This window comes from Marmota monax, unplaced genomic scaffold (assembly GCF_021218885.2).
Source record: "Marmota monax isolate L192 unplaced genomic scaffold, Marmota_monax_Labrador192_F-V1.1 WCK01_AAM20220418_F8-fsc00009, whole genome shotgun sequence".
NCBI lineage: Eukaryota > Metazoa > Chordata > Mammalia > Rodentia > Sciuridae > Marmota > Marmota monax.
The window spans coordinates 24,790,520-24,814,146 of record NW_026694710.1 but is presented as its reverse complement, the minus strand read 5'-3'; the positions used below and the strand labels follow the sequence as shown (position 1 = coordinate 24,814,146).

Below are 23,627 nucleotides of genomic sequence, written 5' to 3'. Positions count from 1 at the left end.
TCCATGTTAGAAGTTCTCCTCCAGGCTGCCCAGGACGGTGTGCAGAGGAATTGACACAAGGGGGTCACAACTGTGAGCACCTCTCCTACCAAGTTCCTCTCAGGTGTGGGCTCCGCCTCAGCCCGCCTGTTAGTGCTGAGCAGCCCTCTTGTTCCCCTGAGGAAGGTACAAGAAATGGAAAAGGACAGGCAGGAAGGAGACACAGGAAGGAAAAGGAGACTGGGATTTCATCTGAAAGCCTTGCACTCAAGTTCCTCAGGCCTGTCCTCCCAGGTCAGTCTTTCCCCCAGGCCTGTCACTCCCAGATTTCTGAGAAACCTACAAATCTTAATTCACTCACTTATAAAAACTGCCCTGTGCAATGTACTACCATGTATATTTCTAGAATAAGCAAAAAGATAGACGGTATCTTACAGAGTACTTTCCACACAGTATCCGTAGATCAGAAGTTTACTTCAAACTGAAGATCTCGAGAAGAGCTGGACCCGCACGCCACCCTGTGATCACCAGGACGACCAGCCTACACACCTGCCCATGCCCACCCCTCATGGAGTCGCCTTTAAAATAACAGCCTGAGACCCCAGAGGTGCTTCTCACCTGAGAGCGAGCCACATTCTGAAAATGAACGTATCTTCACCTTTCTAACAAGCTCCTCCTCTTTGTAAAATCTGATGCATTCTTAAATTTTTTTCTGCCATGTATCAAGAGCCTGCAGTCTGAGTAAAGGGCTGTTCTGCCTCCGGAGACCCCCTCAAACCTCTACAGTGACACCCCCATCTGTCTTCTCCAGGACAGCAGCCCCGGGGTCTCTAGACTGCAGAGTCCACTCCACATAGATGGAGCGATGCTCAGGCCAGGGAGCTGCATGCAGAGGTTGTGAGGCTCTCTGACCCTGGGGAGCCCAAAGGCACCCGCAGCTCAGCAGGTCCTCAGACCTCTCTCCCCTCCCTGTGCAAGCTCTGCCCCTCCCAGTACCCAGCTGGGGCCAAGTCTGCACACACCTGCAGATCCCCTTTTGGACCTATGCCCACGCTCTTCCCCCTGCCTGGAGCGTCTCCTCTTGCTGTTCATGACTGACCCCCCCTTACCCTTTCCAGCTCATGCAGGCACCATGGGTGTAGGCTCCCACACCTTTGCCTGCCTGTCTTTCTCACATGGCAGGGGCTGTCATGTTGCAGGTGTGTTTTGCTGGAGCTTGGACAGCCTGGTGGGCAGAGTCTAGATCCCAGTGTCCAGAGGACTAGCACCCAAACAGACAGGACCAAGAATCCACTCATCCCCCAGAATCTTGATTGTGGCCCAGGCCTGGGATCCACCCGAAGGAGCAGATGCCATAGCTGAGAGGTAGGCGGAAGTCCCGGTGCCACCCTGGCAGGTACAGGCTTTACTCACACTCACTGCTGACCAAGCGCTCGAGCATTCGCCTCTGCTTCTGCAAGGACTTGGGGACAGGGCCTGGCTGCGCTCCTCCATCTGCCAGAGACAAAGTGAATTGAGAATAGGGGCTGTCTGTCTCCTGCCCTGAAGCCCACCAAACAGAGGTCGTTAGTGAGCCGTGGGGACCCAGGGCTTGGGGCCTTCATGGCAGCCCGTGAGTCTTACAAGCACCACACTTCTGGCGGCCACCTCTGAGCTTCCCCATGAGGTGGACTCAGCACCTGCTACAGTGTTCCCACTCAGTGAATGACACAATCTCTCCCACCTGGGGACAAGGTCACTGCACCCTAGGCACACTACCCTCTTTGGCTGGCACCACCTGATCTCAACCACTTTTGGCCAGCATCATGTATTGGTCTGGTTTTCCCACTGAGCAGTGAGCTCCCCAGCAGTGAGGGCAAGTTGTCTGTCACCTCTGTATACCTGGCCCAGACACAAGGAGGAGCTCAGCACAAATTTGATTAATGAGCAAACACCCAAGCCAGGATTTATGCTGTCCTTCTGTGAGCATGCCGTACCTCCCTACTGTAGGCCCCAATCCCCATAAAGCATGCCCTGGCCCCAAGAGAGAAGGTCCCAGCCCCAGAGGAAGGCCCAGGCCCCAGGAAGGCCCAGGCTCCAGGAAGGCCCAGTGCTGTGGTGGCCTGCCTACCATGCTCGTTGACCTGGCCCACATTCTCCAGTAGCTCCGACACAGCCACCTGCTTCTTCTTCTTGGGGTTGAGCTTCCAATACATGACCAGCGCAGCTTTGCGCACAGCCCTCTCCAGGTCAGTCTCGGAGGAAAGCTGCTTCACCTCTGGCTCATTTTCGGAAGTGATGCCTGACAGACAGAGGCAACAGTAAGTCCTCCTCCCGCCCATCTGGGCCCATCAGTGCTGCTCTGAAAGGTCAGGGAAGGCAACGTGTGAAACATCTGTCAGGCACCAGACGGTGGCCATCTGAGGCAAGCACCCCCGGCATCGGCTCTCCTGGCTGGGGCCCAGCTGGTCTGGTGGCAGAGGGCCAAGTGTCTCTGCGTGCAGGTGTATAAAGGCTTTCAGTCTTCCTGGCTCGCTCCCTGCCCCCATTATCCTCTGAGACCCCTCTGAGTGGGTGCTGGTCTAGAGCTGAGGCATATGGCAAGGTGCTGGCTTGCCCAGGGCCACAGGGTCCCAGGGAGACAGAACTGCCTTGAACCAGTTCAGTCTCCCTGCACCACTACTAGCTGGGCGCAATGGCAGGGCCATCCCTGTGTCTGCAGTGCTTCACAGGCTCAGACCCTTGAGGGCAGCCAAGGGAGCAGTATCTCCCACGTGGCAGCCCTTTCAGAGGAAGCAATGGTGAATAGGGTCCACTGCTTTGTCCCTTCACCCACCACTACCTGGGACAGCAGCCGCCTCTTCCCGGGGGGCAGCCAGACTTGGGAAGAATGACTTCTCCTACTAAACACGCCCCAAATTTTCCACACAAACAGGAAGCCATAACAAATGGCCTCCTCTGGGTTCCCACTGCCCCAGTACCCCTCCCCACCCCGGCCGCCTCTGCCCGCCTGCCTGCTCTTAGGAAGCATCAGTCCTCCTCCTTCTACTGTGAGTGCAACTGAGCAGGTCTTCCTGGGCCTATAGTCCCCAACTGTTCTCAGAGACTGGATGGAAACAGCCCAGAAATTCTGCCCACAGGCCTCTGCTTTAACACAGTACAGCTGGACCTGTGTGGCTGCCTCCAGGATCCATCCTTCAGTTTGGATCAGAACCCAGAAGGGAAAATGGCCATAGTTAATTACTACCAAAGGGGAGGGAAATGGCTTGGTCTGTTAAATCTCCCATCATGCCCCACAGTGTCTCAATCGACAAGGCTACTAGCCACACACTCCTCATTTCCCAGCAGTGTCACCAGCACTAGGTTTTCCTGTGTACCATCTCAGCTGTCCATTTGGCGAGCAGCATTACAAACTGCTTGCCCTCAGGCAGCTGGAGCTCCCTGCAGACTCACCTTTCCTGTCGGCCAGGCACCGGCGCAGCAGCTTCACCGCCTCCCTCCGGCCCTGTTTGGCGGCCAGGATCAGCCAGTCCACGGCTGTGCAGTTGTTAAGCTCTTCGTCCCCATCACTGGCCAGTCGCAGGTAGTGTTTTCCCACCTGCAAGCCAGACACCACTCAACCTTGCCTTTTGGGACCTCGCCTGCCCTTGCTCCTGCAGCCCACTCCTCAGGTCTCCTCCCCATGTCACTCAGACCAAGAAGAAAGGTGGTGGGAATGGGTCCCACTGGGTGCCTGCACTAGACTGGACTCTTGCAGGTCCTGGGCCCTGGCTCCTGCCCAAAACACTGTGAGGCAGGCATAGAACCCTGGGCAGATGAAGGAGCCACAGCGCCTGCACTCTTGAGATCTTCCTCAAGCTGCTCCTGCCCACCAAGAGCCCAAGGAGGGAAACTCACAACAGTGACGGCCCACAGACCACCTCTCAAAACAGGTGACCACATAAAATCAGGGGTGGAGAGACGGCAGCCAGACAAGGGCTGAACTGGCCTACTGGCCAGATTTTTTTTAAATAAAGTTTTACTAGAGCACAGCCATGACTGACCCAGTCCAACCCTCATACTCTGGACAGAGTGACCACTCAGAGATGAGAGTGAGCAGCACAAACAGTAGGGGGGCTGCAGGAACGTGGAGGTGGGGAAGGCATGGTGGCTTTTCTGTGATCCTTGCTCAAACTGGGTGGGTATGACAGAACATGGAGCCCAAAATACTTACTATCTGGCTCTTTATGAAAAGAAAGATGCCGGCCGACCCAGTCCGACCCTCATTCTCTGGACAAAGTGAGGCCCAGGGCACAGACAGGGCCTCAAAAAGGGCCAGTATGTGATCCAACCCTGGAATGTGCAGGCAACAGGCTATAGAAGAACTTCAGAGTGCAGAGTGCAGGGTGAGCCACTGCTCTGGACAGCTCTCTGGGGCCTCTGGCAGCCCCTCTACGAAGGATGTGGTGGTCTCCCTACAGGGTGGGCCGGGCAAGGCTGGAGGCAGGCACTAGGCAGAGACCTGCTCACAGCTCGCTTCCTCACACTCTCAGGCCCTCAACTTCTCCACATTAATGACAGGAAGCTGGACTCTGGGACCCCCCCCAGATTTCCAGATACCAACAGGAGAAACAGCAAGAAGTGTGGGAACAACACTGCCCACATCGCACCAAGGACCAGGTGGGAGGTCTCGGAGCTGCTGACCTGGGCATGAACCATGGCGCTGTGCCTCCTGGCTCGGTGAACTTGGGCAAGTTACTAAAGCGCTTTCAAAGAGAGTGAATGATGACGCCCTCTGAGGACATCATGAAGACAACCTGAGACGGCCATGACCTGCTGAGGTCCCCCCCAACCCGTGCACCTCCTTGTGTTTTGGTTCCTGACCCCACTAAGCCTCTCTATCCTCAGGACCCCTGCTCCCGTCTCCTGTCTATGCCTTGGCAGAGATGGCACCTCCTCAGAGGACACCAGGACCCTCTGCTATTTCCTCTATCAGGAGCATCTGTTTACTTTTTTGTCAGCTCCTTCCACTTTCCTATCACTTCCATGAGGATAGGGTCCCCATCCATGTGGCACTGAGTCTCTGGCACCGGCACAAACCCAGCCCATGTCTATGGTCACTTCTCTGAGGGCTCTGTGCACTACTCTGGTCAGGCACAGAGTGGCCACTCAGAGACGAGAGTGAGCAGCACAAACAGTGGGAGGGGCATGCAGGAATGTGGAGGTGGGGAAGGCATCTTAGAGGAGGGGAGGCCCAAGGCAAGGTGTCAGCCGGACCTGAGGGAAGACATGGGGGCCGGCCCAGCAGGGTGCTGGGGGGATGGCACTGTGGATGTGGATCAACTGAACATGGTGGGGCACATTCCTCCTCTGTGGGCTGCAGAGCTCTTGGCCAGGCCCTGTCCTGCTGGGGCTGGGTCCTGAGTTCCCAAGGGGACAGTGTGGTCCTCACCTCTGTCTGTGCCTTAGGGTCCCCAGCCTTGGCCTTCTCCAGGACTTCCTCAAATGGGATTTCCATCTCTCTCCTCATGGGTCCTTTAACAAAGGGAAAAAAGCAGAATGTCAAAAGCCAGACCTTGTCACTTGGCAGAGTGGAGGGGCAGCAGGAAGGGCCTTCAGAAGACTTGGTGCCGATACTTACTGTAAAATCCAGGCCAGGAGCAACAGAACCGCCGCAAAGACAGGACAGGGCCAGGGAGCAGCAGTCTGCCTCCCAGCTCTCCAAACAGCCCCAGAGAAGAGACTGCAGCATCTACCAAGCGCAGTGACTTCCGACAGCAGAAATGGGAGGCACAGGGACAGGCACAGTCCTGAGTCCCACTAGTGTCCCCCTCAGCTCAGGCCTTCTCTTGCTGGAGCTCTAGAAAATCTAAGGGCTCCATTTGAAAGACACTGGCCTGGACAAAAAGAACGTGCAGGACTCAGCATGCCAACAATTGTCACCACAAACACCTGCCTTCTGGAGAGTACAGTCAGCGTACGGACATCTTGGTACAGATGCTTTTTGCTGATAAGTGAGTGTCTCAGTCTGTCGGGGGGGCTATGATAGATGCCACACACCAGGCGCCTTACAACAGAATTTATTACTCCCAGTTCTGGAGACTGGGAGTCCAAGATCAAGGTGCCAGCAGATGATGTCTGGCAAAGGCCCCGTTTATAGTTCACAGATGGCACCTTCTTGCTAGGGCCTTGCATGGGAGGGGTGAAGGAGTTCTGGGGTGGGGGTCTCTTTTATAAGGGCACTAGTCCCATGTGTGTGTTCTCTACCCTCATGACCTCACCGGCCCCTGAAGGCCCACCTCCTAGTAGCACTGCACAGCAGGTCAGGAGGCCAGCATGTGACCTGTGGGGCACCACAGTGACTCGCTCAATTTCCACACTGCGCCACAGTGAGTTCACCACCTCAGTGGCTCCTAATTCCCATGGGGCGGGGGGGCATGCTCAGGCTTGCCAGCCTTTCCACTCTCTCGGGCCTCGGGGTTGTTCCCTGTGGCCCCTTACTTTATAAAATGGTGCCACAGACCATTCTGTGCACCCTTTGTTTTCCGTGGGAAATGATTTTCCTAACAGCTTCTCCAACTGAACGACTCATCACAGGGCTCATGCTCTATTCGTCTTCCTAAAAAGTTACCTACAAAAACATCATACAACTACATCAATTCCATTACAACCTTATCGACACTGGGTATCACAGGAATGAAGAGAGCTTTTAAAACTACTCATTTTTACCAGCTCCTTTCTTTGATTCAGGCAGACAATATTTAAGGGCTGACACTCAGTCCCACAGCTTGACTCCAACCCCTGCTATGCTCCCCCTCGGCAGAGACGAGACACCTGGCTCTGGCACCTGGGAAGCACGAGGGGCGCTTGGCAGAAGACTTTTGCCCTCTCACTGTTTCCAGAGACCACAGACAGAAGTGAAGGACGTGACACCTGGTCCCCAGCCACAGCACACAGAGGGCCAGCTCCTCGCCACTTCCTCTGCGGCTGTCCCAGCTCCAGTCTCTGCCAGCCCTGAGCTGGGCTCTGCTGCAGTGCCACTGGCCCCTGCCTCAGGGCACCCAGTGCTCCAGGGGAGGCAGTGGCAGTAAAGTGGCCAAAGACGACACAAGCGCGAGGTTCAAGGGTGAGGGTCTGAGTGTCATACCAGTTAGGAGAGAGTGCAGGGAGATGGAAGATGACCCCAAAGTGCAGACAGGGCGTCGATGTCCAGGATCTATGAAGAGCTCAGAACACTCACACCAAACACCAGATGACCGGTCAATAAAAGGGTGAAAAGACTGAACTTCTCAAAAGAAGAAATACGAATCAACAATACATCAAAACTGTTCAACATCTCTAACAACGAGGGAAATGCAAATCAAAACTACACTGAGACTCACCTCACTCCAGTCAGAACAGCAATGATCAAGAATACAGATAATAAATGTTGGCAAGAAAGTGGGGACAAGGTATGCCACACCTTTTGGTATTTAGGTAGGACTGCAAATTAGTGCAATGAGAAAAGGAAGCACCCGGGTAGCAGGATGGAGAGTCCTTGAAAAACTAGGAAGAGGACCACCACATGATACAGCCATCCCTCTCCTGCGCACCCCAAAGATTTCTGATCGCATACTGCAGTGACACAGCCACGTCATGTTTACAGTGGCCCAACTCAAAAAACTAGCTGCGGAACAAACCTTGGTGCCATCCACAGATGAGTGGATACACACCGGGGAGCCGTCAGGAAGAAGGAAATCATGGCATTTGTTGGTAAATGGATGGAACCCAGGGCTTTCATGGTAAGAAAAATAAGCCAGTCCCCAAAAAGTCAAAGGTTGAATGTTTTCTCTGGTATGTGAAAACTAATCCAAAATGAGGGGAGGGGCCACAAATAAAGAAAAAGATAAAGGGAAAAAAGGGAGAGAAAGTTTCATCAAAATAGAGGAAAGATCAGTAGAGCAGACAAGGCATTCAGAAGGAAGAAGGGATGGGAAAGGGAAGAGGGTGGAATCAACCTGAACAAATTTTAAGCACATATGTGAGCACAGCACAATGAACCACAACATCACTACAGACACACCATATTAGTTTTTAAAAAATCTATAAGTAAATTACAGGAAGATAGTAGAATAGAAGGAGGGGAGGAAGGGAAGGAGGAAGTGCTGGGGATTGAATTGGAGCAAATCATATTCTATGCTTTTGCGATTGTCAAATGTATCCTAAAGTTATATAGAACTAAAAAGAACAAAAAGTATTTACAAAAAAAAAAAAGTGGGGGCTGGGGTTGAGGCTCCGAGATAGAGCGCTTGCCTGGCACATATGAGGCACTGGGTTTAATCCTTGGCATCATATAAAAATGAAATAAAGATATGTGTCCACCTACAACTAAAAAATAAATACATTTAAAAAACAAGTGCATGTAGCCCCTGAGGGCGCTCTGAAGAGGCTTGTGATGGTGGAAGAGGAGCAAGAAGAGCTCCTGGGGAAGGTGCAGTGACCCCCACACAGTGGCAAGTCTCCCTGCAGAGTTTTGGGCTCAACTTCCCCCAGGGACTTTACTCAGCAATGATTCCAGGGCCCATAAAGCGGCTCTGAGAGGCCTTTTCCCTTCCCGAGTAGCCCACTGGGCCTTTCTTGCTGTCCGCTGTGAGGTAGCCTCCAGGGGCTCCTGGGCCTACCTGTCTCTAAGCCCTGGTTTCTGATGCAGCACTACAGTGCAGCTAGGAAGTGCTGAACCAACAGAGAAGGGGGCTGAGAAGGCAGCAGCGAGAGCAGGGCCCTCGGCATTCCTCTGTCTCCCCCAATCCAATACAGCCACAGCCCAGCATGCACCGGGCTTAGTGACTGAACTGCCAAGTTCAGCTCCCTTCGGTAGAAGAAGGGTGAAGAGAGGGACCTTCCTGCCCATTAGGAGTGTAGAACCATCCCGGCCATGTGCTGCAAGCCTCTGGGTCCTTCCCCACCAGCTGACCACGTGTAGAGCCTTCCCTGGTTGGCCAGCAACAGCAAGCTGGCTTCCAGTCTCACACTACTGCGGCTACCCACGGACGCCTGAAATTTTTGAATGCATGTCAAAAAATGCACTGTATGTTGGCATCATCCCTGTGGCCAGAGCAGAGTGCTGTGGCCTTGTCCCAACAGGACACCTAGGCCACTCTGGACCAAGGTTTCCCACACATGGGGAAGCTGAGGTTACCCTGGTCCAAGGAGTGCTCCTCACACGGGGCAGTTGGGGCTACCTTGCATGTAAGGAGTGGGCCATTAGCCTCTGTGCCACTAACTCTGTCCTTGGGAAGGAACACAGTGAGGGATCCTTGACCGCAGCCCCGCCTGCCTGAGCTGGCCGAGCTCTGTGCAGGGATGGAGACAGTGGGTACTGGGGCAGGTCTTGCCCAGACAGGCACCCTTCCACTAGGCCCAAACAGGACGTGTGAACTCAGCCACACCCTCACCCACCAATGTGAGTGCCAGGAGCCAAGGGAAGCCAGTTAACAAGGCATGACCCCTGCCCTTGGTAAGGCCCACCCCCAGGGACAGCGAGGACAACTCCATTCTACCAGGACAGGTGGGGACATCAATGGTGACAGGGGAGGCTTCATGGAGGAGACGACGTTGGAGGCTTGGAATGCCTCCAAAGGAGGTTAAAGTAACAATCAAGAGGCACACGGCCAGGTTTCCAAGAGGCCTGGAGGCCATCGGGTGAGCTCAAAGGACCCTGCTTCATGCTGTGTCAGCTACGGCACAGGGATCACAACACACACGCAAGCCGACAGCCAGGTCAGTCCAAGGCAACGTACGCAACATGCTGTCTTCCTGCGCTGTTGACAGCGGGACTCCGAGTGCTGCTCGGGGCTGTGGCTTGCTCCCCACTCAGCATCTAGCGCGCACCCACAGTGCACTGGCTCCCGACCCCTCCTCACACCCACTGCCGGGACCAAGCTCTGACCCCTCCCCCTGGGGTCCCGTCTCAGCTGTGCCACCACTGTCCACCTAGGGGCTCCTGAGGTCACCCTGGCTTCCTCCTTTCCCTGTCCATGCCCAGCCGCCAGGCAGACTGGCCACCTTTCTTGTGCTCCAGGCTCCAAAGCCTCACTCTCCTGCTCCGCTCCCCCATCTTCTCCAGCACAAGGTGGTTCCTCAAGGTGAAAGTCAGGGCTGGGGATGTGGCTCAAGCGGTAGCGCGCTCGCCTGGCATGCGTGCGGCCCGGGTTCGATCCTCAGCACCACATACAAACAAAGATGTTGTGTCCGCCGAAAACTAAAAAATAAATATTAAAATTCTCTCTCTCTCTCTCTCTCTCTCTCTCTCTCTCTTAAAAAAAAAAAAAAAGGTGAAAGTCAGCTCCTTCCCCATGGAGAGCCCTGGCAGCCCCTCATGCTCACAGCAACGTTCCTGCCCCGACCCTCAGGGCCCCACTGGCCCAGCTGACCTGGGCCCCCACACTCTGACCCTTCCTCTGTCTCAGCCCAGCTGCACGCCCCTTCCATGGTCTTGGAACTTGGTGTTCACTTCTTCCTGCCACAGCCCAGGACACCCTTCCAGAAGTGTCTTACTCCCAGCCGTGGTCACTACTGGGTAGTGTCCTGGCAGACCAGCCCTGTCTACCTCAGGGTCCTGCTAATGTCCTCATCATCTGTGTCTCTATAGCGGACAGGCATATGTCATCTGGCACTAGCGGGTGGGAGGCGATGAAGACTCAGACTGTGCAGGCTGGACACCCACCGTGGTCCCTGGGGTCTGTAGGAAGGGCACAGACAAGGAATAAGACTTACAGCCAGGTAGATCCCAGGCTCAGACCTGCGTCTACCCAGAAACATTAGAGATAAATTGGAAGAACATGGTGATCTTTTAAAAGAGAAGCAGAGTCCAAAAGAGCCTGAGGTGGGGCGCGTGTCCAGCCAGAGCTGCACAGGGAGCCCAGAAGCCCTCTAGCTCTGCTAGCAAGGCTGCAGCATGTGACAAGTGTGTCACTACTGGGCCACCTATGGCAGGGCTGGCACACAGCCACAGCAGGTGCACACAGCAGGTCCAGGGCCTCGGCATGGATGGTGTGAGGGCCCTGCTGATGGGGCAGTCTCTCAGGGAAGAGAAGATGACGGGGGCTGGAAAGAGGGTTCCTCACAGAACCAAAAGAGCCATGGCCACACTCCTTCCAACTGCCCACCTGCTCTCAGCCCCTGCAGCCCTGAACCTGCCCTGCTCCTGTCCCTCCAGTCCTTGCTGATGCTGTTCTTGGTACCCAAATCCTTGCCCACAGCCTCACCCCTATTGTATGCCAACTCTTCCCTCTGCCTGGCGTCCAGCACACAGAAGAAATAAAACAAAAGCTGCCGAGGGTGGAGACAGGAGTATCTGCTACAACCACTAGGGGCTGTAGAACAAGACCCACCCAAGGTACAGCTGGTGACCCTAGGCCTGGCCCTCACCTGCTATGGACGTGTCCAGGGAGACCAGATGCAAAGAGAGAATTCCCAGTGAGAACACATGGGCCTGTCACTGCAAGGCTCACTCACCCACACTGTCACCCCACTAAATACCCAGGACACTTCTGAACCAGGGACCCCGGCAAGATGGGGTCCTCCTCTGCAGACAGTGGATTTCAAACTGCAGATTTCACCCATGAGAAGGTCATGAGGTCAATTTAACTGCCCCAAAGCGGCATTTATTTTTAAATCCCAGGAGCAAAGTAGAACATAGACCAGAACACAGAGGAAGGGCGATACTGCTTTGGAAACTTGTTCCCAAGCATGTGAACGCATGTGTACATGTGCCACACTGCAACAGAACATGTATTCCTGCTATGGGAGCAGGCTGGAAAGTGCCAGAGGCAGGAAAGCCTTATTAAGCAGGTGGCATTGAACAGGTGAGATGGTGATACCATATCTGGGACAGAGGTTCCCACGTGGCCAAAGGGGAGGTAGGAAAGCATGGAGGCAGATTAGGAGAACCCAGAAAGGATACCCCAGCAGCTCTTAGATCTGAGGTTCTGAATAAGACTGCAGAGTTGGAAGCAAGCCCCACCTGAGTCACTGAAGACCACAGCCAGCCTGGGCTGAAGACTGTTGGCCCTGGCCCTACCCCCTTACCAGCTCCACCCATTTCTTCTTGGCTCCTGGCACGAGGGGCCCGAGGCTCAGCTAGTACAGCTGCTTCTCTGATGCTTGGGCCAGGGCCACCTTGGGGCCTGGGAGCTTGGGGTGCCTCGCTCCTCTCTTCTTCCACTGAGGCAGTGGCATTGAGCCGAGCGCGGGCTTGAGGCTGTGGTGCTGGTGGAGGCTGTGGGATGGAGGGGCTCAGAGGAGGAGTGCTGGAGTCCATCTTGCCTGCAAGAAAAGCAAAGGGTCAGACACACTAGGGCCTCCAACCCAGCTTGTGCCAGCTTTTCATTTTTGGAAAGAGAAGAAAGCAAAGAGATGGGTGGGATCTGCCAAGCACCCTGTGATCTCGTTTAACCTCACAGCCCCGCAGGCAGCCCTGTGCTACAGCAACTCCCTAAGGGTGTCTAGGGCGACCCACAGGGCAGCAATTCTGACCTCAGACCCTCGGACTTAGGCTTTAAATCCCGAGTTCCCGCCTCACCAGGTCAAGCCACAAGACCTTGGGTGTTAGTGTCCTCATCTGAGAAAAGAGGATGGGAATGACAACATTCAGACATAATCCAGAGAAACACTGAGCACAGTGCTTGGCTGTGGGAGCTTCATGTGATATAATTCAACATCTGTAGAAGTGAGCTGACTTGGAAAAATGGGTGTTTGCAGATGCTAATGAAGTTCAAGATCTTGAAATGAAAGCCTCCTGGATTAGAGTGGCCCTAAATCAACACGGAGCATTGTCATAGGAAAGAAACACAGACGTGCAGAGAGGTCATGAGAAGCAAGGGCCAGAGGCTACAGGGTGCAGCCACAAGAGAAGAGACCCAAGGCCTGAGGCTACCATCGGAGCTGGGGTGAAGTAGGGAACAGACCCTCAGAGTCTCCAGAAGGGACTACTACAGCCCATACCTTGGCCTTAGATTTCTGTCTCCAGAATCATTTATGGCACTGGGGAATGAATGCAGAATGCTCTACCATTAGACGACATCCCCAGCCCTTTTTATTTTTAAATTTTTATTTATTTATTTTTACAGTGCTAAGGATGGAACCTAGGACCTCACACATGCTAGGTAAGCACTCTACTATTGAGCACACCCCCTACTTCTTATTTTGAGACAAGATCTTGCTAAACCGGCCAGCTTCCTGCATCAGCCTCTCAAGCTGCTGGGATCTGCAGGCATGTGCAACCACACCTAGCCAGACTGCTGATTTAAGCCACCCCGTTTCTGGTGATTGTTTATGGGGACTTTGGGAAATGAACACCTTGGTATAAAGTAAAAGTTAAATAAATTGAGGAGACTTAGGGAAAGATTGGTAGGATAGGGTGAGTGGGGATGGCACACACCTGGTGAATCCAGATTTTTCCAACCAGAACTGCCCAGATCCACAGCCTTCTAGACCAGGCCCTGATCACAGGACAAGAGTCACAGAACTTCACACCCCAGCTACTAACACTTATTAAAAAGCAAATGAATGCATAAGGGTGGTGGTGGCATATGAAGAGACTTCTAGAACAGACCAGAGAGCACAGAGAGCCCGTGGCATATGTCATGATGGGGGAAGGGGTCAGTCAACAAAGGGCCGCTGCATGCGGCTCAGCAACATGGAAACCAGTGTCAACGCAATTCAGAGCAACTGCAAGTCACAGACCATGGGGCAGAAAGCTCTAGAGGATCCTTAATCTAGATGATATTCAGGGGCACAGACCCCTAAAATTGTCAGGCCCCATGCACACTGTGGGGCGTGGGAGATTTTTTTCTTCAAACTTCCAAATGACCCTCCCCATACACAAGGCACCTCTCTTCATCAAACATGAGGAAACTGAGGCACAGAGCAGGGGAGGCTGGTGACGAGGAAATCTGTTTCCCAATCCTCACCTGCCAAGGCCCCTTCCTTTTGGCTCTGGGCCCACCAAGCTGTGTGGTCCTGAGCAGCCCAAGTCCCTCTCTGTGCATCAGTCTCCTCATCTGCTTGAGGATACTACCTTGTCCTTGGGCTGCTTGTGAGGACCAGTATGACCACAGCTGCATGAGGGGCCAGGGTTCTGGCTCCTAGCCCTAAGTCAGTCCAAGTGGGTAGAGCTGGATGTCTCTAGACTAATCACTGGAAAACAGGAATGGCCGCAGGTCCCATCAGTTCCAGACCGTTCCGTTTTGTTCCATCCCCAGCTACCAAGGGGCCCTAAGGATCAGATTTGTGTTCAAAGAACAATGTAGATTTCAATCTGAATGTTCCTCCCTCAGAGGGACTGAGCCCTTATTTTCATTTAGTTTAGCTTTTTTTTTTTTTTTTTTTTTTTTAAATTTTTGAGCCCTATTAAAACATTCCCAGAACAATGTCTTAAAACAACAACAACACCAAAAAAAAAAAAAAACAACATTGCCAATACTCATGAATTTGCTTGGAAATCAATGCAGGGCTTGCTGCTGTCTCCAAACTTTGAGCTTCTGGGAATTCGCCTCTCCTGAAGACCTCATCATTTAACTGCATGTGCAGACCCAAGGGAGCGCGTGGCCTGCTGGGGGCAGAGAAAGTGAACCCACAGCCTGGTACACAAAGCAAAAGTCATTCAGGACACCAGACCATCTGAGTCAGCAAGAAAGCCTTGTTCTAGCTCGCTTTCCCCCACGGCTCTCCTGCCCCAGAAACAGTGGCACCTTCTCTAATGGCAGAAGGGCAGCTGAGCTTTACTTAGAGCTAGCTTATGGCAAGGCACCTATCATTAATAACAACGGCTCTGCTCTCTGTGCGCCAGATACTCTTCCCTTGGGGTACTCCTAGGCAGGTACAACAGCATCCAGGGGCTGCTGGTGGAGAACCTGTTTCATCTCCAACCCTCACCCCATTTCACAGACTAGGAAACCAAGGTGAGAGACCTGATGAAACAGCTCGCAGAGCTGAGGTTGAAATTCAAGTCCACACCTGTATTCCCAAACCGCAGCAAGCTTGTCTCTGGAAAAGAGGCCTTTCAAGCTCCCTCCACCCTCTCCTCCCAGGTCCCTTCCCTCCACAGCACTGGCTGCTGGTCTACTGCAACAGGCAACTGCCCACCCTCACTCTCTGCTCCTGCAGCACCTCTTCCTGGGGAGCCCGTCCATCCCTACTGGACAGCCTTCATGCCGAGCTCCAGAGACACCTTTGCAGGTATCTGCCAGCTGCTTCTGTGAATTCCCTGTCTTCCTCATCTGCTCACAGATACACACACACTCTCCATTAGCCCCCTTCTGCTAAGGGGTAGGAGGGACAGATACCATCCCAGCCAACAGGACTAGGTTGTAAAACCACAAGCACCGTGGGGAGTGGCTGCTTAACCTCACCGTCTCAGCCTCCCCACCTGGAAAATGGGATAACACCTTCCATGTCAGGGTGAGAAGGGGTTTCCAGGTACGATGGAAGAGAAAACAATCTGCAAACTGGAGTCGCTACATTCCCATTCAGTTGAAAAACACCTTATAAAAGGAAAATTCAGGAAAATGCGGCTTCTAGCTAGACGGCTGGGTCAAGTGATATGCATATCACATTCCAGTCAAAGTAAAAATCATTTAAAGCCAAACCTCTCATTAGTAAGAATGGATGAATGCAGGAGGATTAATTGTCAGGTTCCCTGAGGGTTGGCCAAGCCTGATTTAGATCAAAAAGCTTATTTCAAAGCAAACAAACAAGTCCTGGATATGGTTATTCACAGGGACAAGGAGTGCCAGAAAGAAGCAACAGAGGCAGGACCTGCCTGGCAACTGCTCCTTTCTTCTGACTAGTGCACTAAGGCAGGAGCAGCAGTTCAGGTACTCACTAGGGCATAATGTATGGGGTCAGAAGCCTGAGCAGCCAGGCCCTGGAAAGACACACTACCTAGGAACTGATGTGTCGGATGATCTTAGGCAAGTCCCTCTCAAGGCCTGGCACCCCTGATGGCAGAGCAGGAGCTTCATCCCCCCACCTCTGTCCCCCAGTTCCAGGCAATCCCACTGCCATGATGGCCAGAGCAGTAGCTTGGAACCCATCATATAAAGATCGCAAAACACAGAATGGCTAGCATTCTTTCCCTGTGAGCACCAAGGCATATTTTTATCCATCAAAACACAAACACCAGCACAAGGAGCTCAGCTGAGGAGTTACGTCCCCCAGAGAGGGCTGCTCCAACCACAAGTCCACTGAGGGCCAGAGCACAATGACCATGTGCAGTCTTCTGCCCAGATGCACTGACCCTCCCCTGGGCCAGCCTGATGCTGCTCTGCAGGGTAGTCCCCACCCTCTAGAAGCTGGGTCCTTAGAAACTGGCCTGTAGGAAGCCAAGAAAATGGCCAGTGCCTCCACCTCCAGGATCCCAAGATGGGGAATCCAGGGAGATACTTGTGGGGTTCACACACAGGATGTCCCCCCAGCAACACTCGTTGGCATCCGGAATGATCTGTAATGAAATATGCAGCTCTCCACATGGTACAGCACTGTACTGCTATTCAACATGATCATGCACATGAATGTTTACAGAAGGGGAAAACGTTTGCATAACACTGATGGGCAAGATTAAAGCAGCATAAGATATTATTCTGGGTCTGTTTAGAATGAAAAGAAAATTTATCTGCAAAAATATATAGAAGAAAATGGCTTTTAAAATGTTAATACTTGAGGGCTGGGGTTGAACTCAGCTCTAGCCTAGCATGAGTGAGGCACTGGGTTAGATCTTCAGAACAACATTAACAAAAATAAACAAATTAAGGCATTCTGTCCATCTAGAACTCCAAAAAAAAATTTTTTTTAAACTGTTAACACTTGATATCTCTGGGTAAAGATTATGGATGGTTTTAATTCTTTAAAAATGTATTTCCCTAATTTTCTATAATAAATATACAATGTTTTTAAATTAAAGAAAGGCATTTTAAAATGTATCTGTGACTGAGTCCAAAGGAAGTGGGCTCAGTAGGTCCCTGGCCTGGGATGTCCACATTGGCCTGGCCCGACCCAATCCCCTGGCACAGAACTGCACCTCAAGACAAGGACACAAAGCCCTTGGTGGCTCCCAGGTACCTATTTTTGCCCAGAGTATTAAAGGCCAAACCAACGGTCCAGCTCTCTCAATGTGACAAGTTCACAGGAATAAAGGGACACTCAAAGTGGAAATGGCCTCGGTTGTGACTATGGACAGCCACAGACCATCACCTGGCACCTGTCTGGGCCTGGCTCAAGCTGCTCAGCAGGCATGGACTGAGGGCCTGTCTCACACCAGGCACTGTGCTGGTCCTCCTTGCCCCAGAGAGGATGCATCCAGAGTCAGATGCATCTTTGAGCAGCCCAGTCTAGATGGACAAACAACCACAAAGAGCAGTGCTTGGGGCTACAGAGCACAGAAGGGGTCCCTCACTAAACCATGGGAAGGGACAGGCTAGGGACTCTACAAAAGCCTAGCTGAAGGCCCACTTCAGAATAATGAGGCCCAGAGCCAGGCAGACAGCACAGGGGCATGTGTGTGTATGTGGGGGTTGGGGCACTCCAGCAGGGGATATACCCAAGAGAAGAGGTAGCACAGGGACAGCAAGTAAGCGTGTGGCAGGCAAAGTGCGGGAGCTGGGAAAGGGACACAGGAAGAAGAGGCCAAGAGAGAGCAGAGCAGGTTCCAGGCCTGAACAAATGCCAGGCTTAGGCAATGGACCTGACCCCACAGGCCAGAGGGAAGGAGAGGTAAAAACCATCAGGCTGTCTGGAGTCAGAGGCAAACAAGGTAGTCCAGAGAGGAGGCTACAGGCCACGTAGGGAGAGATGAGGCTCTGCATCAGGGCAGGCATGGGGCAGACTGGGAGGCAGGAGAGACAGGAGGTGACAAACAATGTGAGGAACAAGGAGGCACAGGATGGCTGGCTGATGGCTGGGGGCTTCAGCCTACTTCCTGAGGTGGGGAGCAGTGCCATATAGAGCCAAAAACTCTATACCTGTTATGGTTTTTATAGCCACCATTATGGACCATGTTTGGCTTCTGTCCTAATTGTAGGCATTTCCAGGGGCCAAGACTGAGCTGGGTTCCCCTTTGTGACCAGACCCAAAGGCCTGTCCAGCCCTGACCAATAAGGGGCAGGGCAGGCCAGACCTGAGAGTCCCTCCAGCCACTTCCACCTGGGAAAAGTAAGGGGAGTCTCCCAGCCGGTTCTGCCTGTGTCTGGGGGAGTAGGGGGAACAAAGGACCAAGCAGGAAGGAAGGAACCTCTTTCTAGATCCTTGGTCAGATGGAAAGGGCTCCTGTGAGAGCTGCAGACAGGTACTAGGTGGGGAGGGTGGACGTGTTGCCTCTGGGCCCCAGTGGACTCCCTCACAGGGCTACACTGAATAGGGGCAGCCAGCACCCAGGGTACCAGGGTCCTTGAGTGAGTGATGGATTCTGGCAGAAGGGAAAGTCCTTTACAAACCACAAAGCCCTGGGCCAAATGCCAGGGGTCACTGTTCAAGGTGAGGGGGGCAGGGTACACTACTGGGGGTGGGGGACAGAGGGCCTGGCTGTGCTGATCACCTGCAGGCACCAAACCAGCTAAGCCTTACCTCACCTACTGTCCTAAGTGGAGGCTGACTGAGAGGGTTAAACACAGCGGGGAAGTGGAGTCTTGGGGGACGCCAAGGAACTACAAATGCTTTTCCCTGGAATTTCATAACATCAACTGCAAAAAATGGGGTGAGAGGAACTTCTCCATTACACCCAGAGGGGTTGGGTCAGATTCTGCAGAAAGCCTCTATCTATCCAACCAGAAATGAAGTTTCCAGGGCAGTATCCTGCCCAGGCCGGGTCCCACCAGACAGGGTTACAGGCTGCCACGGTCCTCAGCCCTTTGGAGGCTTCAGGCTGGATGGGCACACCAGAGCCCTGGGTGGGAACACAGAGGGTGAGGGGATCTTGTCCCGTGAGGATGGCTTTAGGCTTGAGCCTAAGCAGATCCATTTTTAAACTCCAGATTGAAACCTGCAGTCTCACCAGGCACACCTAACAGAGCCCTCCAGTATGGCTCTCAGGCACAAAGAAGTCACTTCTCCCTACCCTGACAAACTCAGAGTGAAGCCTCTGGCAGGCTGTCCTCCCCCAATAAGGGGGAAAGGCAAAAAGATCAGTGTGGGGACCACCAGACCAGATGTTTTAATCCCAGGGTAAATGATGTCACTGGGAAATCCGGTGGCAACTGATAAGGATTGAAAGGGGGTCAAAATCCCCAAAATTTGATATAAATAATGGAGCAAGAGAACAGACATTCAGCCAGCCGACACTGATGCCCTCATGCCGAGAGCCTGATGAGGACCTGGACTGACATCCCAACACTTTTCATCGTTGCTGATCCTCTGCATCTTCCTCACCACCCTCAAACTCTACAGCCACATCTTGGCCCTGGGGAGAGCCTCCTCAGCCAGCGGTCAGCTCCACCCCAGGAGAAGCCTGCCTGGGTTCCTGGCCTGATCACTGCGGTCTGAGTGAGTGTGCATCTGGTCTGAGTGAGTGTGCATCTGGTCTGAGTGAGCGTGCATCTGGTCTGAGTGAGTGTGCATCTGCTGGACTTAGAGCCTAAGGCTTGAGACTTTTGATCTGACACTTGAACTTGGCACGCAGAGGGCATGTCTGTCATGAGCCTGTCACGATTAAGTGTGTTTGCGGTGCTTGGAATTAATCTAGAATGGTTTGCTGTGAACTGATTACGGCTACTGCAGCGACTAGCATTAAGGATTGACGTCTTTCTGATTAAGAACCTATAGAGTGAAATTGTATTGAGTGATTTGAGTGAATAAAACATTAAAAAGGGCAGAAGCGCGTGGACATTCTTTCTCCCCTCGACTACAGATGTCGCACTTTTGCCCATCGCGACATCCCGCCCGCCAGCTGGGCACGGGCAGGACGGCGCCTCTGGGGACACCCGCCCTGGTCCGCCAGAGCCCGGCCTCTCTGGCGCGCGCTCCCTGGGCAGCGCTCGGCTTGGCCAGTACGGAGGAGTGGGCCCGCCCGGGCAGGGGTCGCCTCGGGCATCGCGAGGCGGGCGGGACCCCACGCCCTCCAACTTCGGGGAACTCGCGGGGGCCTTCGAGTCCGGCCACCCATCTTCTCAGAAGGGTAAACTGAGGCCCGCGGCGGGCGGAGCCGCCTCGCCTTCCGGGACCCTCCCCATCCCCGGCACGCGTCCCCCGCCCCAACACTCACCTGCCGGTGAGAGGGCCTCACGCGGCGCTTCAGGCCTCCTGGTGGGTCGCGAAGTTGATCCGGAGCAGCGGGACGCGCCGGGTGGTGACTACAGCAGTCGAGCAACCGGAGCGGGCGCCGGCCAGCGCGGACTTGGGCCCGAGGGGCGGGGCAGCGGGCGGGGCCTCCGCCGCCCTCCTCTCGCGGCGCGGCCTCGCGGACGCGGCTCCTGTTCTGCCCCCTGAACGGCCGGCGCACCGATCAATCACTGCGCGCCTCCGCCAATCGCGGAGCGCCCCGCCTGCTGCGGCCGTCTCTCCCTCGGCGCCTCCAGGACCTTGGGCGCCGGGAGGGCAGGTCTGGACCGCCTACAGCGAAAGTTTCCGAGCGGATTCGGCCCAGGACCGCGCCCTGGCCCCGCCCACAAGGCGTTCCGAGGCGGAGCTGGAGCTGTGGGCGGGGTGTGTAACAGGTGGTAGGACCCACCCAAACCTGCAAGGTTCGGGACGATTTTCACCCCGGACTCCGGCTCCCGGGGAACCACCTTTGGATTCATTATATTTGTTTTTGTAATATTAACAAACACGTTTTGAGCGCCTACTGTGCGCCGACGCCTTAATTCCGGTGCTGCTAGACATACAGGAGCTCCCTCAATATAGCATCCAGGGCAGAAAAATGCGGCCCATTTAAATGTGTACGTGTAACTAAGTATTGCTCTAAGTGCACAAAATGAAATGCAACCTAGCAGGCTTTTCACGAGGTAATTGTGGGATTCCTTTGAAAGCATATATTAGCCCAGGGAGTGATGTGAGGCTCTGGCAGTTGGGAGACCCCCTTCTTTAGGTCCCCTGAAGTGTGTGAGAGATGTGTTTTGGAGAAGAGGGAAAAGGTCCATGCTTGATACAGGCCCCCAGTCCTGAAGTGGAAGTCCCTGTCTGCTCTATCATTGGTCCCCACAGTCGATCTGAGATACCTGTCCTGGGTCATCTTTACAGAAACTGCAGTTCAGAGATGTTAGAAACAGCACTCTCTGCAAGGTGGGAGCAAATATTCCAGTGATTTTGGAGATGGATTCTGTCCATTGAGCCACCACCTCAGGCATTTTGTCAAAGCTACAAAGTTCATCAGTCTCTGCATTTGATCCTCCAGCTGTCCCCTTGACCCCCATCTCCTGCAACCTTTTGAGGCTCACAGGGAAGGAAGGAAGGGAGGCAAGGAAGGCTGGGCTGAGCAGTGAGGCTCTGATAAGGATCCATTTAGGGGAATTTTCACACATGGAATTTTTTGTTGTTGTTGTTCCACTCTTTCTCTCCTAAGGACCCTAGGAAACAAGTGGCATTGGACTCAGTTTTGTCCACAGTCACTTGGAACACTCCCCTCTCTTCTAATACAGAAAATGCTTGTATTTGGGGACTGAGTGCATCCAAGAAAGTGTTTTCGGAAGTCACCATGAGTTACATTGTGGAGCTGTTTCCTTAGGGCTAAGTGCTGGAAGCAGGAACACTGAATCATGATGGCTTTCTCAGGTCTGTAGATACATTTTACTAAAACAAGTTAATGAGTTTCTCAAAGTTGTTTCCAGCTCATCTCTGAGAGGGCACTCATTGCACAGGGCATTACTTAAAAAAAAAAAAAAAAACAACACTTCCCCGAAATGGAAATTGAAAAAAAAAAAAAAAACAACAACAACAAAAAAAATGAGCTCTGTAATTGTAATTTGCATTTCCATGGTAACTAATTATCTTAATCTGTTCTCTGTTGCTATAACAGAATACCCAAGACTGAGTAATTTATAAAGGAAAGAAGTTTATTTGGCTCATGGTTCTGGAGGTGGGCATGTCCAAGATCAGGCAGCTGCACCTGTCTAGGGCCTCGTGCTACATTATCACATGGCTGAGAAGTAGGAGGGCGAGCAGGCAGGTGGGAAGAAGGGAACACACACACAGCCTCTGTTCACAACCACCTGCTCCCCTGCTCCGTAGGCAACGAATGAAGTTAGTGGACAGTTAACCCACACCTCAAAAAACCTACTAATCCCTCTTGATAACCAACCACCCTAAAGATCCTGCCACTTCTCAACACTTTGCTTTAGGGGAAAAAAAATTCTTTTTTGTTGCTGTTAATTTAAATTTATGGGTTTTTTAAAAATACCTTTATTTTATTTATTTATTTTTATGTGGTGCTGAGGGTCAAACCTAGGGCCTTGCATGTGTTAAGTGAGTGCTCTACCCCTGAGCCACAACCCCAGTCCTAAATTTATGTTTTTAACTGACACAGAAGCTATACACATTTATGGGGTACCACATGAGGTTTCAATACACATATACATTGCATCACGTGTAAATCATGGTAAACATATCTGTCCCCTCAAACATTTATCATTTCCTTATGGTGAAAACATTCAAAATCCTTCTAGGTTTTTTTTAAAACGCTCAGTACAATGTCATTATGTCAGCCTACTGTGCAATACAGCCAGCCCACTGTCAACCTCTTGTTCCTCTCTACCTATAACAGGTGCCCATCTTTCTCCCTCTTCCCATCCCTTCCCCCAACATGAGTTTTCAGGGGACAAGCCACAACACTAATGAGTTTAGACATTTCATGTTCTTAATCTCAATAGCATTTGTTTCCCGTTTAAGTCTTGATATCTTTGAGACTCTTTGAAAAGCAATTAGATGAGGTTCTTTCATTTTCAACCCATCCATGGTCCTCTGGCATTCTGAGGGCCGGGGCCTACCAGAACCTGCTGCAGCACCCCCTCCCGGAACAGCAGCTCTGCTCCCATCTGTGAGGCTGAGAGCCAGGAGGCCTCCTCAGCAACTCCACAGGACCTTACCAACTCATTCTTTGTCACCTTCAAGGACATCCATGCCCTCCTCGTCTACCCCCTGCTGGCTGGCCTCTTCTGCCCAGGAGAAAAGTGTCTTTATAGACACTGCACACACAATCACACAAAAGCAGAGACACCTCACCAACTCTTCCAGGGGACAAGCATGGGGAAGAGGACAGATGGAACCCTTCCTCTATTGGGGACCTAAAGGAACAGAAAATTCAATAAAAATGTTGAAGACAGCTTTCAGAGAGCATCAAGCAGAACATAGCAATGTTTAGCATCTACACAGAACTGGGAAACTCACAGTCATAGGCAAATTCAGAAAGAGAACCAAATTAGCAAAGTGGAAGACAGTTTAGAGCAAATACCCATATATCATGATGAAAAGACACGAAAGTCATCCGAAAAAAAAAAGGGGGGGGGGACTTGAAAGACAGTCCCAGGAAGGGTAGCAGGCAATGAACAGGAGTCCCAGAGAGAACTGGAAGGCAAACAGGTTAAAGAAAAAAGTCAGGCAGTGTCCCTGGCTTCAGCTATGCTCTGAGGCGCGAATCCCAAGGAAACAGAAAATCTTGAAGAATTTCAGAAGGAGCATCACATCCAAAGAAAGGAGAATCTGAGTGGCCCAGATTCCTGCTGGACTTT

The 23,627-nt window shown here is 52.7% G+C and overlaps 1 protein-coding gene across 2 annotated transcripts in view; it reads right to left on the bottom strand.

Annotated features, from left to right (window-relative positions):
* The window catches only part of Wfs1 (wolframin ER transmembrane glycoprotein), a 28,089-nt gene extending 7,778 nt beyond the window's left edge, over positions 1–20,311 (bottom strand). Inside the window, exons 1-6 of one of the 2 annotated variants that reach the window (XM_046423644.1) lie at positions 20,171–20,311; positions 12,007–12,243; positions 5,390–5,472; positions 3,412–3,556; positions 2,090–2,260; positions 1,393–1,473 (exon numbers count right to left, since the gene is read on the bottom strand). In XM_046423644.1, the coding sequence (XP_046279600.1) occupies positions 1,393–1,473; positions 2,090–2,260; positions 3,412–3,556; positions 5,390–5,472; positions 12,007–12,238 (712 nt within the window). In that variant the 5' untranslated portion in view covers positions 12,239–12,243; positions 20,171–20,311. Of the gene's footprint in view, positions 1–1,392; positions 1,474–2,089; positions 2,261–3,411; positions 3,557–5,389; positions 5,473–5,578; positions 10,181–12,006; positions 12,244–20,170 lie in introns of those variants that run through there. The other variant, XM_046423645.2, reaches the window with a different exon arrangement.
* Positions 20,312–23,627: the final 3,316 nt, after the last annotated feature.